This window comes from Heptranchias perlo, chromosome 16 (genome assembly GCF_035084215.1).
Source record: "Heptranchias perlo isolate sHepPer1 chromosome 16, sHepPer1.hap1, whole genome shotgun sequence".
Taxonomy (NCBI): Eukaryota; Metazoa; Chordata; class Chondrichthyes; order Hexanchiformes; family Hexanchidae; genus Heptranchias; species Heptranchias perlo.
The window spans coordinates 34,805,057-34,825,770 of NC_090340.1; the positions used below are offsets into that span (position 1 = coordinate 34,805,057).

At 39.9% G+C, this 20,714-nt stretch overlaps 1 protein-coding gene across 3 annotated transcripts in view; it reads right to left on the reverse strand.

The window, feature by feature from the left end:
* The window catches only part of phkb (phosphorylase kinase, beta), a 258,511-nt gene that overhangs the window by 50,477 nt on the left and 187,320 nt on the right, over window positions 1–20,714 (reverse strand). For all 3 annotated transcript variants that reach the window (XM_067997927.1, XM_067997926.1, XM_067997928.1), the window contains 6 exons: window positions 15,925–16,008; window positions 15,078–15,182; window positions 9,463–9,545; window positions 9,271–9,361; window positions 4,735–4,796; window positions 4,476–4,638 (listed from right to left, as the gene is read on the reverse strand). In XM_067997927.1, coding sequence (XP_067854028.1) covers window positions 4,476–4,638; window positions 4,735–4,796; window positions 9,271–9,361; window positions 9,463–9,545; window positions 15,078–15,182; window positions 15,925–16,008 — 588 coding nt within the window. The remainder of the gene's footprint in view (window positions 1–4,475; window positions 4,639–4,734; window positions 4,797–9,270; window positions 9,362–9,462; window positions 9,546–15,077; window positions 15,183–15,924; window positions 16,009–20,714) is intronic.

The following is a 20,714-nucleotide window of genomic DNA, read 5'->3' on the forward strand; positions in this document are numbered from 1 at the left end:
CCACAGATGTTGAGCTAGCTGGTCTATAATTCCCTGGACTTGTTCTCTCTCCCTTTTTAAATATAGGAATAACATTAGCTTTCTGCCCATCCTTGTATGTATGCTTGCTGAGATGACATTCCAAGACTACCACACTGAGAAGGCAAATGTTAAATCAGGATGAAGTTTCAAGAGTTATAGATTTTAGATGTTTGCCTATTCAAGTATTTTCTCACTTCTATTGGATCAAAAATTAGCTGTTTAATCTGAATCTGTGTGCAATTTGCTGACAGAATAACAAAAAAAAGCACAATTAAGGAAGTGGTGAATTGTTGTCAGACATACTGACATAACTGAATAACTCTCAGGAACCTCTGATTATGCAGACACCACAAGCCTCCTCTTGGGCTAGGATTGCTTAAACTGTATGCTGCTCTGGTCAATTCACACCATGAGTACTGCATGCAATTTTAGTGACCCAGACAGAAGTCATTCAAGCCGTTAAGACACTTCAGAGAAGAGCAACGAGGCTGATTGCTCAAGTCAGAGCACTAAGATAAGGAAGTCTGGAGAAATTTAGGCTTTTTAGCCTTGAAAGGAAGCATCCGAGACATGACCTTATGGATGTGCATAAGAAGGTAAATGGTATAGAAACCGCTCATCTGGGAAATTACTTTAAACTAAATCATGAGAATCGGATAAGAGGGTACAAGTTCAAACTAGTAAAAGGCAACTTTAGGACTAGGGGCAGGAAATTCTTCACACAAAGAGTGGTCAACACTTGGAATGCACCCTGGAGTACAGTTATGAAGGCAAAAGCCATGGGAACATTTAACTTGTGTTGTCCAATACGTTAACCACTAGCCACATGTTGCTAACTGGGAATTTACTAATTGCATTTTTGATTAGTAAATAAAAAATGAGTAACAGACTCTGTTGTTGAGCATGTGATCGCAATACTCATAATCGCATGGTGTATGCATGTGTACTTTAACCTTTTTGTGTGTTTGTTGGTAAAATGGTAAGATGAAAAGCAGTATGTGAGAGTGCTTTTTGATTGATGAGAGTGCTTTACTTCCTTGGTCACTGAATGTTGGTAGATGCTTGTTAAGTAAATCTATACATTTGAAGTACATTTACCTGTATTGTGTGAGTGTATGTAAGGTGTTTTCTACTAAAATTAGTGCATGTGGCTAAAATGGTGTTGAGGTAACCACACTTGTGGCTAGTCAGCAATTTCCATTGGACAATACTGATTTAAGAAATGGTTAGTTCCATGATGTATACATTCCTTCTGGATGGATTAGCTCAGATGAGTCCGCTTCAGTGGCTAAGAATGTTGATCTACAGCAACTAAACTCATCCTAGATGAATTTACTGGCATACTGGCCTTACCAAAACTTGGCTGACGGATGTTGTGACTCCTGCCGCCTTGTTAAGAGGCTGTGTAACCCAGCTACATGTTCCAATTCATCACCTGCTCTAAATTTAATGGCGGGGTATGGCTTCCATCACTAGGTCCCAACTTGACCTTTCCTTTTACTTCTCCAGCACCGTCTCCATTTTTGAGCACTTCACCCTTGACCACCCCTTATAAGAACATAAGGAATAGCAGCAGGAGTAGGCCATATGGCCCCTCGAGCCTGCTCAATAAGATCATGCATGGCTGATCATCCACCTCAGCTCCACTTTCCTGCCCTGTCCCCATAGCCCTCGATTCCTTTAGTGTCCAAAAATCTATTGATCTCAGTCTTGAATACATTCAACGATTGAGCATCCACAGCCCTCTGGGGTGGAGAATTCCAAAGATTCACAACCCTCTCAGTGAAGAAATTTTTCCTCATCTTGGTCCTAAATGGTTGTTCCTTTATCTTGAGACTATAACCCCTAGTTCTAGGCTCTCCAGCCAGGGGAAACAGCCTCTCAGCAACTACCCTGTCAAGCCCTCTAAGAATTTTATACATTTCAATGAGATCACCTCTTATTCTTCTAAACTCCAGAGAATATAGGCCAATTCTACTCAATCTCTCCTCTTGGAACAACCCTTTCATCCCAGGAATCAATCTAGTGAACCTTCATTGCACCTCCTCTAAGGCAAGTATATCCTTCCTTAGGTAAGGAGACGAAAACTGAACACAGTGGTCCAGTGTGGTCTCACCAGAGCCCTATATGATTGCAGCAAGACCTCCTTACTCTTAAATTCCAACCCCCTTGCAATAAAGGCTAACATACCATTTGCCTTCCTAACTGCTTACTGTACCTGCTTGTTAACTTTCTGTGATTCGTGTACAAGGACACCCAAATCCCTCTGACTACCAACATTTCTTAGTTTCTCATCTTTTAAAAAAATTCTGCTTTTCTAGTCTTCCTACCAAAGTGGATAATTTCACATTTCCCCATATTATACTCTGTCTGCCACCTTCTCGCCCACTCACTTAACCTGGTTATATCCGTTTGCAGCCTCTTTGCGTCCTCCTCACAGCTTACTTTACCAGCTAGCTTTGTATCATCAGCAAACTTGGGTTCATTACATTCAGTCCCCTCATCTAAGTCACTGATATATATTGTAAACAGCTGAGGCTGGAGCACTCCTCTCCTCTCCCACATTTCTTTCAAAATCATTATTTTCTACCACCCAAATCCCCTGGCAACATCCTTGCCAAAATCTCTTCCCTCCTCTCCTCACTTTGCCTCAGCACTGACTGACTCCTCATCCTCAGTAATTCAACCCTTCAGCTAAATTCCCCTATCCACCTCTTCTCCAATGTTTCTGTACTCTTCATTCACTCAACTTCATCCTGTACTCAACTCTCCCACCCAGATCCTGGGCCATCCCCTCAATATTGCCATCTTGCAACTCCTTGGCATCTACGAAGTTTCTATCACTGACAAGGCCATCTCTGATCACTTACTCATTTCCTTTAGTACCTGCATTTCCCTGCCAATCTCCAACCTCTCTAAAATCACCCTCTGCATGTGAAAAAAATCTAACACCTAGCTCCCTCCCCAATATTCTTTCAAACTTCTAACTTCCTCCCTTCTGGGGTATGGTAATGTGGTGGTTAGGTTATTGGACGAATAATCCAGAGAATGTGAGTTCAAATCCCACCATGGCAGTATAAGAATTTGAATTCAGTTTAAAAAAAATCTGGAAATAAAAAACCGGTACCAGTAAAAGTGACTATGAAGATTGTCGTAAAAACCCAACTGGTCCACTAATGACCTTTAGGTCTAGCCTATATGTGACTCCAGTCCCACATCAACTAAATGCCCTCTGAAGTGGCCTAACAAGCCACTCAGTTATATCAAACTGCTACAGCATTTCAAGAAGGCGGCTCTACACCACCTTCTCAGCACAACTAGGGATGAGCAATAAATGCCAGCCTTGTCAGCGACACCAACATCTCGAGAATGAATCATTTTTAAAAAGCACCAGTGCTACTCTTGGCCTACTGAACAGCTGGCCTTCCTCAACTTTATTGTGTCCAAGTCCCACACTGTCTCCCTGGCACAATTTCCACGTCCACCCTTCAACTCCCCCAACCTCACATCACGACCATTGCTGCTGAAACCTTCATTTATGCCCGTCACTCCAATGCTCTCCTCACCAGTTTCCTAAACTCAACTCTTCAAAAACTGCAGCTCATTCAAAACTGCACTACCTGCATCCTCTCTCCTATCACTCTTTTCCTCACCAAACTCCTTTGGCCTCCCATCCTCAAACACATTGAACTGTCCTCATATGGAAGTCCCTACACATAGCTCCACCTCCCATACCTCTGCAACATCCTCAACCCCTACATGCCAGTGTGCACCTTTCACTCAAATGTACCCTCTTCCCCTTTTGGTTGCAGAGCCTTCAACTATCTTAGTCCCACACTTTGGAACATTCTCCCTGAACATTTCTGCTTCGCTAGCTCTCTCTTCTCCTGTAAGGACCTCCTAGAACCTATCTCTTTTATCTTATCTTCAAACATCTTCCCCAACTCTTCTCTTTCATTGTCTGTTTTATCTCTGTGAATGTTTTTGGGTCCTTTAGGTTATACAAGTGCAAGTTGTTGATGAGCATGAAGTCCTAGTATTCTTTACTAATTACCAAATGAGCAAAGTGTAGCTGAAACAAAAAACACTACTGCAAACAAAACCTATGAACAGTTTCAAATAGGAAAAAAATCACTGAAAAGTTCACAGATCTAGAATGGCAAAGGATTAAGTTTGTGATAATAAAAAATAAAATGGCTTTTGGAATGTGATGACAATTACACAGAGAAGCAGCACAAAATGGCGAGGGAATTAATGATTGTTGGGCATAGTAATCTATTAAAGGGTGGGGGGGGAGATAGGGTATTATATCCATTGGCCATATACCACAACAGGTAAAAAATATGTCCATCGTTTCCCACAGGTATAAACGAGATAAGTATTTGTATCTGAGGACAATATGTATTTTTGATGTGACAAAGAGACAAGTGAAGAGTGTTAACTCATTTCCTTACATTCAGTTTTTGTAGAATTTCCAGCGTGGGGAGATGCCTCCAATCATTCAGTTTTATCTCAGATTGTTCCACTGGATCAGTAACAACTAATACACTTGACTGCCGCTTCACTTTTGAATGTTTTGGAAATTCCAGCTCCTCTAAACTTACGAACTGTGGGATTCTGAAAAATAAATTCCTCATGTAAATCCTGTTAAGGAAAAATGCTATAAAATAAAAACCAAAACTTTTTTTTAAAAAGGATTTAGTTGGACCATACTCCTCCTCTTCACTTATCCGAAGGAAGTCTAGCTGTTCCACTACTGCTCCAGATATTAATGTCTGTAATATAAATAAAAACAGCTGTTCGCCATAAGAAAAACACTGCTTCATTATCAATTCTTTTTATATTATGAACATTATGCTAGCACTGTGTAGCTATAATTAGTAAGGAAACCAAATATATTCATTCATATCAAGGCACATAAAAAATGCTTAAAATACATAATGGGAAATTTTATTTCTTTGCAAATTCTTTGATTCATACAACTTGAGCAACCATTTAATAGTGCAGACGGGACAACAGTTTAAAATTCAATGGTGACAAATGGTTTAGAAATCCTCATTCTTTAAATGAAAGGCCTCCTCCACATATACAAAATCATGGCCATTTCTGTATCAAACATATTGACATGGAAGGCATGACAAGAGTTGCGCCAACTCCCACAGAGGACCTTCCCACCCTTTTATACTATATTAGGCCATCATCTTTAGTGTTTAATCTTAGTTCTTTATGACTGGATAAAGCAACAATATAGATTTGTTTTTCTAAATGATACTATGTTTGGGCACAATTGGGCAGGTGGTCATAATTTAGAACCAATATCTAGAAAATCTTCCTGATATATTGACCTATTCTGATGAGTAGGTCAAAAAACCTATAGAATTTAATGCATTAGTAATAGGAAATAAACATGGCAAATCAGAAGAAACAAAATCTGAAAAATTTAGAAGAACGAATGTTCTTGCTGAATAAAATTGGCTGCCGCATTTCCTACATTACAATAGTGACAACACTACAAAAAGCATTACATTGACTATAATGAGCTTTGGACCGTCCTGAGGTCATGAAATGCACTATATACAGTCCCCACTACATACAGTGGGCGCGTTCGTGCTAACACGATTCGCATGCTATACACAGTTGACGGTAAAACCATCGGAATGAAGCTGCCCGAAGTCTCCACTTTCTGACTACCTCCCTTTGTTGTTAACTGTGCTACAATCAGCTGATTGAAGCTGCCCGAAGTCTCCATCAGCTGTTTGCAACTACAAGAGGCAGTCGGAAAGTGGAGACTCTGGGCAGCTTCAATCAGCTGTTTGCACTGCGCCAGTTCTCACCATGATGAATCACAGCTGCAGGCTTCATACAGTTACTTAAATGAAGGAAGTTCCTTGGTAGTTCCGACCCCGTTTTGTATGATTTTCAGCTGCAGGCTGTGTATCTGTAACGAAAGCCGAGCACACCGCAGCAAACCGAATGTGAAGACGAATTCACATATGGACAGCTTCAATCAGCTGTTCGCACTGTTAACAACTACGGGAGACTTCGGGTTACTTCCATCAGTTAAGTAATAAACTCCATGAAATAGCCGGCGCATTTAATACGTTTTAAGCTGTGTCTTTGTAATCGACGCCTATGGTGATGACGTGGTTAGCGCCATTTGCCCGATAAAAGCGACTGTCGGGATAAGCGCAGGCAAAGTAAGTGTGGGGACTGTAAATGCAAGATCTTTCTTTTTAATGCCTGAAGAGTCAAGTTACTCCAAAACAACTTTATTTTGGAGGGGTGGGTGGCTTCATCCCCACATCCCAAATCCACTAGCACATCCATGACAATGCTGCACTCAAAAGGCCAACACTAAAGCCCCAAAGCGTGAACTGGACAGTTGAAGTTAATATTACAGCAAAATTGCTGGTTCGAAATTTCCAAAGGAACGTACTAGTGGAGATGCTGATCTCAAATGAGACCAAATGGTTTTTTTGATCTTAAAGGGGTTAAAATGAGATTTTTAGTTTCTTTTTCAACAGATTGGTCTGTCTTCATTCTTAGGAACATAGGAACAGAAGAACAGGAGTAGGCCATTCAGCTCCTTGAGCGTGGTCCATCATTCAGTTAGATTATGGCTGATCTGTATCTTAACTCCATTTACCTGCCTTGGTTCGGGAACCCTTAATACCCATGTCTAACAAAAATCTATCAATCTCAGTTTTGAAATTTTCAATTGACTTAGCCTCAACAGCTTTTTGTGGGGGAAGAGTTCCAGATTTCCAATACCCTTTGTGAAGAAATGCTTCCTGACATCACCCCTGAATGGCCTAGCTCTAATTTTAAGGTTATGGCACCGTGTTCTGGACTCTTCCACCAGAGGAAATAGTTTCTCTCTATCTATCCTATCAAATCCTTTAGACATCTTAAACACTTCAATTAGATCATCCCTTAATCTTAGCTATTCAAGGGAATACACGCCTAGTCTATGCAATCTGTCCTCATAATTTAACCCTTTTAGCCCTGGTATCATTCTGGTGAATTTGCACTGCACCCACTCCAAGGCCAATTCTACACACAAGGCAACAGCTAAAAAGTATACCACTCAGATTGCAAAATTACTATAAAAAAAAACAAAAAAATGAATTTTCCTCAAGAAAAGGTACACGCATTTATTTTGTGAGCCACTGTCCAATTTTACCACATGGTATGTAAAGAGGAATATACGTTGAGGTAGTTGGAACAGTGTGCTGTCTGGAGGTTGTATATGACAGCAGTCCTTGGGGTTCAAACTGGGTGGGATGATGCAGTGTTCCTTGTTGCAAACAAGATGCATACTGAGGCTGGAATTCTTTTCTGTTGACATAGTAATGGGGTGATCAAGTGAGCACAGATGGCCATATGGGTGCAATCTATGACTCCTTGGACCTTTAAGAATCCTTGGACCTTTAAGAATCAAATCATTCTGCAAAAAACTGCAGTGCTCTGTCATTAAACAATGTATCTGAGACTCACTTTGTGCATTTAAACATAGCAGATTGGATAACAGTCCCCATTAGCTGCTTGAAATGACACTGTAGATTAAGCTTTCTTTGTGAAAGGTATAGAGAAGAGCTATTAAAATGATAAGAGGAGTGGAGGATGAAACATATGAGAAGAGACAGAGAATCTTCTCATTGGAAAGGAGAAGCCTGAATGGGCTGAACTTAAAATATGATTTAAGTTTTAATAAGGCTCAGGAATAGAGAAGATTAGTCAGAACTATTTGTACTGACACAAGGCAGCAAAATTGGGCAAATACCTTGAAGAGAAATACATTATTGGATACAACGAGAACAGAAGGAAGGTGGACTAGATGGACCATCAATCTCTTCTAGTCATGAGATTTTCTATGTTTCTACTCATTTTATGAACAAGTAAAACAAATCTTGTATCACTTCTGGTCTGAGCCTAGTCCTATAAAGTACCAGCTGGCCCAACCATGTGACATGGAAGTAAAATCTGATTGTCTGGAAAAGCTAAGTGGGAAGCTCCGTACAGTGAGCTTCCCATCCCTGCCAAGCTTTCTGATGGAGAGGGCAAGTGGAAGTACAGAACTTCCCCAGAGGAAATCGGAGGGCAAATCAATCAATATTGCTGTTACATATCTCCTTGCATCTTGCTCAAGAGTAGTGTTGACAGAGACTGCACTCTCCATATCTGGGAATAGTACATTGTTTGGGGAATCCAAGAAGACAGGGGAATAAAAAATATGGAGAAATCTGAGTTACAAAATTAGAAAAATGATGGCATTTGTGTGGATAAAATGTTATCAGCATCAAAGAGCCTGCTAAACTCTGCTTCATTTTACATGTGACCGCTTCAAACACCTCAACGGTATTGCCATTAGTCATTTGCCAACAAAAGGGAATTAGATCAATACTTGAAGGGAAAAAATTTGCAGGGCTATGGGGAAAGGGCAGGGGAATGGGCCTAATTGGATACCTCTTTCAAAGAGCCGGCACAGGCATGATGGGCCGAATAGCCTCCTCTTGTGCTGTACCTACTATGTATGATACTATGATACTGATTTCCAGTTATCAGTTAGGATAAGACAGAGAGAGAACACAAAAAAAATCATAATAAAGATTCTGTTGTATTTCATTTCTTCTTGATGTCAGTAAATTTATGTTGTCTGACACTAAATGCTCAACCGCAGCTGAATAATGACTTTTCAGAACCTAATCTATCTCGTTCTGAACTTAAAATCATGATTATCCCAACTATGAACAACATCTGACAAATTCACACAACAAACAACAAATCATATTAATATAGTGGTTTTGAGAACTATTTACAATTTTTCATACCAATATGGGGAAAAATTCCTGTCCATTAGGACAATTTATTGTCACTTTTTTTCTGCACCTGTAATCATATAAAAAACACTAACAGCTGGAATACTATGTACACATAATTTGCACACTAAGTTGAATGCAACGTACCAAATCTTTTGATAAACCAACAAGCAGAGCTGGTTCAGTAAGTGCGCAGGGATTGTTAGACTGACATAATGAATAGGGTTAGTTGGTTCACTTGGCGATGTGTTCCTTAGCTGTGTTTATTTCTGCTCTTACATCCTTCCAACAAACTTTAGATTGCAGATGTTTTGGCTGAATGGATCAGGCTAGTAATTCTTATTACATGTGGATACCTACAGATTATTATTCACTGCAATAAATATTATATAAATATACAGTCCATAAAAAGGTACAAATTTTCATGTACCTGAAGTCTGTCAACATGAACTTTCACTCCTCCAATAATACCATTTTTGAATGCTGCCAGCATGTCCAAAATGGGATTGAGTCGACTCCCTCTAAATAGAAAAAACGTTGAACCAATTTAGATTACTTTTATTAATTTAATATTTAGAAAAAATTAATGACAAATAGCATTCATAACGGAAGACTCCCTTACTGTATGTTATCTTCACGGATCAGCACAAGGAAGAGAGGACGTCGATTCATCTTCCAATACTGCTTGGTAAACTGTAGTAAATTCTGGGGACCAAGTCGATTCAGAAAATAGCATTTGGTAGCCAATTTTAACAATCACATGTTAAAGAATACAAAAATTTGTTACATTGGAAGGACAGTCAACTCAATTATCTATGTGCATTTTTTAAAACATCGCACAGAACACGTGTCCATGTCCATCATGCCGCAGACATCACATCTTTTAGACGCAAATTTCTGTGATACCCTTGCGCCTGATTGGCTCAAATTTAATCTTCATATTTAATCTTCACAAAACAACAACAAAACACAATAAGATAGGTGTGGAACACCCAGCCAGCACAAATCATGAAGTTCAAGAAGCTATGGGCAGTCAACAACAGCTGTTAATTAAAAAAGAAGAGCCAATCAAATTGCTCACAACATTTTTTGAAAATCCTCTCAGATACCATCTTGTCTTCTCCACTAAGCCAAGCACTTATGACTGGAAATAAGGTTTGCAACATAATAAACCATAAAAAAATTTACATAAAAATTATGAAGCTTAACGAGACAATGGTATTTTCTGTGTTAGAAACGCCGCTAACAATGTCTTCCATCAAAGCTCTGGGCCATGTGAGAAGCTTGAGCAAAGTCCTTGCATGTTTCCAGACCTATAACTGTGAGCTGAAGACAGCAATCTACCAGCTCCCAGCATGTATGCACGCCTATAATTTCGAGAGATGTCTATGACTAACTGTGTGACCAGCCATTCACAGAGCACATCAGGTCTTGCCATTTTTGCCACATGCTGTGATACCTTTAACACCGAAAATACCTATCACAGTGCCACCTACAGGAGTAACAGGAACTGCAGGTACCAAATTTAATAGATATTGATATATTTACATGGTATTTGTTTTATGCAAGTGCCAGTTCTTTACTGTGAATACTGGCAGGCTATGTGAGTGTGGGGTGGGAGAGAATCACAACTGAGACCAATCCATTTTTGAACTAACATTTACTTATGTATACTCTCCAGCTGGAATTAATGACCATTTATGAGGAACAGGACCAGGAACCTTTTCTTCTTTCCAGTCAATGGAAACTAATATCAATTATAGTGCCTGGCTGAGATTAGTTAACTCAATAAAGACTAGTGTTTTAACCTGGAATCTTTCTGGCCAGTACAATTCAGTACTACACAAGACCACACGGTGCATTTGACAACTGAGTCAATGGGGGTGCCCAATTAAAATGTTGTGTAGCTTTTTGAGAAAATGTAGTCATCTGCGATTATTTTGAACACTTCAATCCTACTTAAGAATTTTTTTAATGCAATCTGCAGAATTATACAAGAGAAACAAAATAATATTCAATAAGTTTTACAAAATGTAATCTCTTCTGACAAACTAATCAAAATGAAGAAAACATACAACGTCCAACTTGTCATAATTTATTAAGATAAACCAAAATTCCGCAAAACTATCGTTTGGTGTAATCCCTTGTTCATTCATTGGTGGAAATCTGCAAGAGTAACTATACAGTGAGGACTGGTTCACAATGTACAAATGTGGGGTGGAGTAGTGCAAACTATTACTAAAAATCTGAGTTTCTTGGTGGTGTCAATTTCATGTTTTCATCCATGTCAGTGGGATATGACACAGCTGATGTTACACAAATTCAAATAGGAATTGCTTCAGTGACTTTACTTAGGATATGAATTAATTTAAATGCAGATTTTTTATGTTTTATAAACACTTAGAGCCTGAAGAAACAACAACTAGGTACTGGACCTAGTTGTTATTTTTAGGTCCTGGACAACCACAGGTGCAGGAAGTGTCGTCAGCTGGAGGAGTTCGAGCTCCGGGTTTCGGAGCTTGAGCAACAGCTGGCGTCACTGCAGTGAATCCGTGAGGCTGAGAGCTACATGGATAGCATGTTTCAGGAGGTGGTCACCCTGCAACTTGAGAGAGTGCAGGCAGAGAGGGACTGGGTAATCGCCAGACAGACAAGGAGGACCAGGCAGGTAGTGCAGGAGTCCCCTGAGTGCTTCTCGCTCTCTAATCTGTATTTAGCTCTGAATACTGGTGAGGGAGAGGGTTCCTCTGCGGAGTGCAGCCAGAGCCAAGTCCACAGCACCATGGATCGCTCAGCTGTACAGTGGGGGGAGGAGAAAGGTCAGGAGAGCAATAGTGATAGGGGGTTCTATAGTTAGGGGGGCAGACAGGCATTTCTGCAGCCACAGACGTGATTCCAGGATGGTACGTTGCCTCCCTGGTGCCAGGATCAAGGATGTCACTGAGCAGTTGCAGAACATTCTGGTGGGGTCCATATCGGTACCAACGACATAGGTAGAAAGAGGGATAAGGTCCTGCAGGTAGATTTTAAGGAGTTAGGAAAGAGATTAAGAAACAGGACCTCAAAGGTAGTAATCTCCAGATTAGTCCCGGTGCCACGCGCTAGTCAGTATAGAAATAGGAGGATAGTGCAGATGAATGCGTGGCTGGAGAGATGGTGCAGGAGGGAGGGCTTCAGATTCTTGGGGCATTGGGACCTGTTCTGGGGAAGGTGGGAACTTGTACAGGCCAGAAGGGTTGCACCTCAACAGAGCGGGGACCAATATCCTCGCGGGGAGGTTCGCTGGTGCTGTGGGGGGAGGGTTTGAACTAATTTGGCAGGTGGATGGGCACCAGGATGTAGCAATGGAAAGGAGAAACAAGGGGCACAAAGGATCGGCAGAGAAAGATAGCACTAGAGCAAGTAACAGTACAGTATTAGGTGGGATCTAAGACCACCAACTGGTAGAAAGGATATAGAGGAGCAAATTTGCAGGGAAATTACAGAGAGGTGCAAAAGCTATTGAGTAGTGATAGCTGTGGACTTCAACTATCCTAATATAGACTGGGATAACAATAATAATATAAGGGGCAAAGAAGGGGAGGAATTTTTGAAATGTGTCCAGGATAACTTTCTTAACCGGATCGTTTCCCGCCCAACGAAGAAGGAGGCATTGCTGGACTTGGTTCTAGGGAATGAGGCAGGCCAAGTGAAACAAGTGTCAGTGGGGGAGCATTTAGGGAGCAGCGATCATGGTATCACAAGGTTTGAATAGCTATGGAAAAGGACATGGACCATTCTAAAGTAAAAATACTCAAGTGGAGGAGGGCCAATTTCAATGGGATGAGAACAGATCTGGCCCGGGTAAATTGGAATCAAAGATTGGCAGGCAAACTGTAATTGAACAGTGGACGGTCTTTAAAGAGGCGATAGTTCGGGTATTGTCAAGGCACATTCCCACGAGGCAGGAAAGTAGGGCAACTAAAGCCAGAGCTCCCTGGATGACAAACGAGATAGTGAGTAAGATGAAGCGGAAAAGAGGTGCATACGACAGGTGTCAGGTTGATAACACAAGTGAGAACCAGGCAGAATATAGAAAGTTCAGAGGGAAAGTGAAAAAGGAAATAAGAGGGGCAAAGAGAGAGGATGAGAATAGACTGGTAGCCAACATAAAAGGGAATCCAAAAGGCTTCTACAGGTATGTAAACAGTAAACGTAGTAAGAGGAGGGGTGGGGCCAATTAGGGACCATAAAGGAGATCTAAAAAAGGAGGCAGAGGGGATGGCCGAGGTAGTGAATGACTACTTTGCATCTGTCTTTGCCAAGGAAGAAGATGCTGCCAGATGCTGTCAGTAAAGGAAGATGTAGTTGAGATACTGGATGGGCTAAAAATTGATAAAGAGGAGGTACTAGAAAGGCTGGCTGTACTTAAAGTAGATAAGTCACCCGGTCCGGATGGGATGCACCCTAGGTTGCTGAGGGAAGTAAGGGTGGAAATTGCAGAGGTACTGGCCATAATCTTCCTAACATCCATAGATAGGGGGGTGGTGCCAGAGGACTGGAGAATTGCAAATGTTACACCCTTGTTCAAAAAAGGGTGTAAGGATATACCCAGCAACTATAGGCCAGTCAGTTTAACCTCAGTGATGGGGAAACTTTTAGAAACGATAATCTGGGACAGAATTAACAGTCACTTGGACAAGTGTGGATTGATTAGAGAAAGCCAGCACAGATTTGTTAAAGGCACATCGTGTTTAACTAACTTGATAGAGTTTTTTGATGAGGTAACAGAGAGGGTAGATGAGGGCAATGCAGTTGATATGGTGTATATGGACATTCAAAAGGCGTTTGATAAAGTGCCGCATGCAGGGCTTATTATCAAAATTGCAGCCCATGGAATAAAGGGGGCAGCAGCAAGATGGATAAAGAATTGGCTAAGTGACAGGAAACAGAGAGTAGTGGTGAACAGTTGTTTTTTGGACTGGAGGGACGTTAACAGTGGTGGTCCCCAGGGGTTGTTGCTGGGACCACTGCTTTTCTTGATATATATTAATGACTTGGACTTAGGTGTACAGGGCACAATTTCCAAATTTGCAGATGACACAAAACTTGGAAGGGTAGTAAACAGTGAGGAGGATAGTGATAGATTTCAAGAGGATATAGACACACTGGTGGCATGGGCAGACACGTGGCAGATGAAATTTAAGGCAGAAAAAGGCAAAGTGATACATCTCGGTAGGAAGAATGAGGAGAGGCAATATAAACTAGAGGGCACCACTCTAAAAGGGGTACAGGAACAGAGAGATCTGGGGGTATATGTGCACAAATCGTTGAAGGTGGAAGGGCAAGTTGAGAAAGCGGTTAAAAAAGCATACGGGATCCTAGGCTTTATAAATAGAGGCATAGAGTGCAAATGTATGGAAGTCATGATGAACCTTTATAAAACACTGGTTCGGCCACAACAGGAGTGTTGTGTCCAAGTCTGGGCACCGCACTTTAGGAAAGATGTGAAGGCCTTACAGAGGGCACAGAAGACATTTACTTGAATGACTCCAGGGATGAGGGGCTTTAGTTATATGGATAAACTGGAGAAGCTGGGGTTGTTCTCCTTGGAACAGAGACAGTTGCGAGGAGATGTGACAGAGGTATTCAAAATCACAAAGGGTCTAGACAGAGTAGATAGAGAGAAACTGTTCCCATTGGCGGTAGGGTCAAGATCCAGAGGACATAGATTTAAGGTGACTAGCAAAAGAACCAAAGGTGACAAGAGGAAAAACTTTTTTACACAGCGAGTGGTTAGGATCTGGAATGCATTGCCCGAGGGGGTGGTGGAGGCAGATTCAATCATGGCCTTCAAAAGGGAACTGAATAAGTACTTAAAAGGAAAAGATTTGCAGGGCTACAGGGATAGGGCAGGGGAGTGGGACTAGCTGGATTGCTCTTGCATAGAGTCGGCGTAGACTCGATGGCCTGAATGGCCTCCTTTCGTGCTGTAACCTTTCTATGATTCTAAAGTCATATATGAAATTCTATTTTTTTTCCTTTTTCTAGAAGTAAAACAGTTAAATCCATTCATTCAGCATTACGTACGTAAAAATGAATACATGATTTTTTATTTTCCCCCTCCCCCTCAGCCTTTGCCATAACAATTAATGAATTACTGTTTTTCTGAAACAAGATTTTGGCTTTTTTTTCTATCGACTCTCAATTCTATTCGTGTCAAGGGAAACCGGGACTCCACAATCGCTTAGATAATACCTTTATGTCATCGATCAGCAGCATGACATCTTGAGACATGTAAAAGTCACTCAAATCAAAGACAATGGGATAGCACACAACTGTCTTTCCTAGAATTCTGTAAAGCTGCAGGGAAAGGAGAATTTAAATTTTACTTGTATTTCAAGGCCTAGATTAATGACAAAGAAAAAATTACAGTTTTTACAAGTGGATAAAGGCAAATTGAATAAATATTGTCTTCATTCGCATTATTAGTATATGATTTAACCCTGATCATAAATTGTCTGAAGACAAATATACACGTACATATATTCAAACCAGTATTAAACACCATAAATATTGTGTAACAAATGTTGCTCATTTGCAGAACTAATAAACCCGTTAAAGATTAATTCAAATTAAGACTGTATTCTGGAACTCATTCAAACACAAGAATTCCAACCATACTTATTTAGTTACTTCAGGCAATCTAATCACTATTGTTATACTTACCTAATCAGCTATATTAAAAAGAACCCAAAATAGAATGCATTCGAACCAAGTTATTTTTCATGTCTTCTTCATGTTTAACTGTTGAGTGTTTTGGAATTTAAGACAAAAAACTCATACAAATCTATTACCTTGTTGTTCCCTGGACCAATGATCCCTTGCTCTCTAACCTTGCTTTACCCTAAGACTATACTTGGTCTGGACTCCCAATGTGCAATGCCACAGAAGATCGACTAGTTACATTAAAAATACTACATTAATATACTTCTACATTATTTTGGTATATTTCTTTTACAGTATTAAAATGGTACTGTCTTTAAGCATTAAACTCAACACCCAAATGTATCATTTCTCCTTTAATGTTGAAAAAAATACTGACCTTTGACGTTCCAATACATCCAATGGGTCTGTCTGGTCTTCCGGACAATTGAAGTTTTTTATTTACACCCATGTAGAGATAGGCCTGCAAGTACAGTATTTATGAAGAATGGATATTTCTTGAGAAATAAGTCTTTTTAAGTACAAAATATAACACATAAAAAATGTTGCTTTAAACTAACAATCTGTTTCCTCCTAAAAACATTCAAATCTATTACTTATGTGTAATTGATGGTATTGAAAGAAATATTGACATTATAATCCCAAACTGTGGACCAGCTAAATTAAAGATCTAGTTATTAACTTCTTAGTGCGAATCAATGAGAACACAATCTACAGTACTCTGTCTCATAAACAGTTAGAATACCTATTTATCAAATCTGGCACCACTCCAAACATTTTCCATAGTTCTGCATGATCCTTCCCTGCTACTTCTTTATGACCTCAATGTTGTTTAATTAAAAATGGACAATGTTAATCATATTTTCTTATGCTATGAAGGCCCACATTGCATTACTGTGATAATAAAAGAGTCTCCAAACAGTAAATATGTCACATATTTAGCATATTTTAACATGCCAAGATTTGTTGTCTTAGTATCTTCCACATATAAAATTGGTAGTTTTTCTTATGTAATTACTGAAAAGGGATGGCAAAGAATTTTATATTTAGCTTATGTGATCAAGCAATTGCCACTAAAATTATTATGGTTTAGAATGACATCATCAAAATGCTGTACAAATGTTAGAATATCTGTATTTGGCCCTTCAAAGCAGTTCATCAAATTATTCCTCAAACAGGTTTTACTTCATCTTCCTGGAGGTTGATAATGGTGTTGGTTTCTATTAGGAGATGATTGCTGGTTAAATATTTGTTTCAGGTGTGGCCAATCCTTGAAACATCAAGAACCAGAAAAAAGAAACGTATATGAAGGGCCACAAATTTTACATACAGTACTTGGCTTGTCAGCAAAATTGAAGCCCATGGAATAAAAGGGGTGGTGGCAGCATGGATATAAAATTGGCTAAGTGACAGGAAACAGAGAGAAGTGGTGAACGGTTGTTTCTCGGTCTGGAGGAAGGTGTATAGTGGTGTTCCCCAGGGGTCGGTAGTAGGACCACTGCTTTTTTTGATACATATTAATGTCTTGGACTTGGGTGTTCAGGGCACAATTTCAAAATTTGCAGATGATACAAAACTTGGAAGTGTAGTAAACAGTGAGGAGGAGAATAATAGACTTCAAGAGGACAAAGACAGGCTGGTGGAATGGGCGGACACATGGCAGATGAAATTTAACGTAGAGAATTGCAAAGTGATACATTTTGGCAGGAAGAACAAGGAGAGGTAATATAAACTAAATAGTACAATTCTAAAGGGAATGCAGGAACAGAGAGACCTGGGGGTATATGTGCAGAAATATTTGAAGGTGGTAAGACAGGTTGAGGAAGCAGTTAAAAAAGCATATGGGATGTTGGGCTTTATAAATAGAGGCACAGAATGCAAAAGCAAGGAAGTTATAAAACACTGGTTCGGCCACAACTGGAGTATTGTGTCCAATTCTGGTCACTGCACTTTAGGAAGGATGTGAAGGCCTTAGAGAGGGTGCAGAAAAGATTTACTAGGATGGTTCCAGGGATGAGGCACTTCAGTTACGTGGTTACCCTGGAGATGCTGTGCTTATTCCCATTGAGCAGAGAAGTTTAGAAGGAAATTTGATGGAACATAAGAACATAAGAACATAAGAAATTGGAGCAGGAGTAGGCCAATCGGCCCCTCGAGCCTGCTCCGCCATTCAAAATCATGATGGGTTTAGATATTTAAATAAAGAGAAACTGTTCCCATTGGCGGAAGGGTCGAGAACCAAAGGAAACAGGTTTAAGATGATTGGCAAAAGAACCAAAGGCGACATGAGGAAAAACTTTTTTTATGCAGCTCATAATAATGATCTAGAATGTGCTGCCTGAAAGGCTGGTGGAAGCAGATTCAATCTTGGCTTTCAAAAAGGAATTAGATAAATACTTGAAGGGAAAAAACGTGCAGGCTATGGGGAAAGTGCGGGGGAATGGGACTAACTGGATTGCTCTTATAAAGAGCCAGCAAGGGCTCGATGAGCTGAATGGCCTCTTTCTGTGCTGTAACCATTCTATGATTCCATACAATAATATGCTCATTGCTCACAAGAAATTTGTAAACCGTACCCATCAAAAGACATTTGATATGCTTTGTTTCCGATTGTAATCTCTCAATCCCCTCTCATTCCTTTTTGCTCCCTTCCTTATTCCATTTCTCCCCATCTCACTCATTCTGTCTTTCTTTTACTCCCTCCCTTATTTCTTCTTTGCCCTTCTAATTCCTTCTACTTGTCTCTCGTTTCCTTTCTCCTTTTAGTAATTCTCTCGTCTTTCTTCTTTCCCATTTCTTCCCTTCTCACATTGCCTCTTCCTTTCTCATTCCTCGTTTCCTTGCCTTTCCCCTTCTCCCCTCTCCTCACATTCCCTTTCTCCTTTCCTCCTTCAGGTGAAAGTTAATCACTGTACACATCCAGAGCGCTTCTGATTATCTTTCAGTTTTTTCAGTTACTGTTCATCTCTGAGCAATAACCCACAAAACACAGGCAGGTTCTCCATTTATGTTTCATTAAATTTCAACATTGGAGTTTCTGATATATTGACATATTTACTTTGTATATTAAACTCCACTCTGCCTTTCATTAGAACACTGCAAATTCAGCAAAGCCCAGTACTATGGCGGAGATCTGCACATGCGGTAGCCCTGGTGTTTGCTCATTTGCTGGGCCCTAGACTGGGTTATTGTTAAGAAGCAGAGTCTGCACTATAAGGTGGTGCACCCAGACTCAAATTTATTTCAATTGCATTTGCTGTAATTCAAGATATGTTTGTATCCTAGCCAGGTAAAAGTAGAAGGAAGGCTGCCTGTGTTTTGTGGCTGATCATGTCCTTTATGTAATTTTGAGGTTGAATGTATGGGCAGGCATAAAGCTAAGCATTAATGAGTCACACCTCAGCCACAGCGGAGTTGCATATGACTTTCAAGATGCTGGTTGTCTGTCCCTGATATACAAATGGATAGAAGCACAGTGTAGAAAATAATCTTATCAAACAGGTAAGTTCTGCATGTAAATACTGAATAAGAAACTTGGGTGTGATATTACATCCTGATGATACTGTAAAGTGCCATGGAGTGGTGGACCTATGTTTGTACTGTGGTTTGCTATATCACTGAGCTGACACTCTCAGCTTTTCTGCTGTACGGAGACTGTAATAAAAATGTTCATTTTTTCTGTGTTGAATTTTTAACTTATATTTTGTATTGCTAGAAACAGCATTTAAGTGTGTAACACCCAAGGTTACACAGGGCATTTATCAACAGAAAAGCCAGCTTAGAATAGATAGGTTGGCCAGAAAAGGTTACTAGGGCAAACTTAAATGGGTTGTCTAAAGTGTTAATTGTCAAATTGACCAGAGCCATTCTCTTAAATCATAAACATCGTTGCCACTGTCCAGGATTTGTATCCATTCAATATTGATGAATGACTGTTGATTCAATGTAATTATGAGAGATGCAATTGTCTATTGCCACTTGTTTCAGTCTAACTTCAAAGATGGTCTCATGCGACTGTGACACAAATCAAAGAATCAGGCCCTCACCAGGGGTAGCAGGTTTGATTGACAGCTGTGTCTGGGATTTCTGAGAAGGGGTCATGGATTTACTTCATCAATTACAGGTTTATATTGGGCTTCATGTGTGGCTCAAGGGGCAGTCTACAGTTAGTATTTCCGTCTTAGAGATAAGAATTGTGTGCTTTAATGTATGCAATGTAGCTAGGCCTGATCGAAGTTATAGCAAATAAAATTCTGTTTAAAGTCTGTGCTTAAGAGAGAAAGTGAGAGGTATGTTTATTGTTTTATGCGATTTACTGTTGATTCATCTGTCTCCTGTAAATAAAACCAACTTTTGGTTTAGAGACTGAGTCTTGATCTAGTAGGAGTGGATACTTAGTCTGCTTTCGAAGAGGGGAGAATAATGTGGCGACTCTGTACACCAGCCACTGGAATGTGTCATGAGTAAGGGTTCTTTGTTACGATCCCTGGGTTGCACAAGCAAATATTGGGCAAAAAAAAGGTACAAATGGATTGTAGGGAACGGGAGGACTGTTTACGGGAGTGGGCAGTGACGCTAAACCTGAGAAAATATCTAGTGTAAAATCTCAAAATACACAGAGACACTGAGTGAAGGGATGGCATTTCTTCACGGGAAGAAAAAAAATTCAAGTGAGAATCATCAGCGGACCATTCAGACACATCTCCCAGCACCAGTTTAACACTGGCAGAGACTTGAGAGCATGGTGCTCCTTGCCCTCTTGGCTACATTTGGTGTGTGGCGTGGAAGGCAATAAACTGAGAAAGTCGGATACATTTTTATTATTAATCAACATTTAGAAAATGAACTAATAGTTATAGCAAATGTTTCAGGGTGCTTTACTTAAGGGCAGTTGCAAATTTAAACAATTTTTTTTTACATATTAAATCAATAAAAGAGAGAAAAACTTTTACTATTAAGCTGATCTATTATCCTGATAAATAAACAATTGCTCCATATAAATAGTACAACAAAGTAATGAATGTTTTTAGAGTTAAATAAAAATGGTCATTGAACACTGCAGTTTTTTTTAAACTAAATATATTGGGCTCGATTTGAAAGGGAAAATTTGCAACTATCTTTCCATTAGGAGCATCATTAAATATTTTAATTAATCATCTTTTCTGTAGT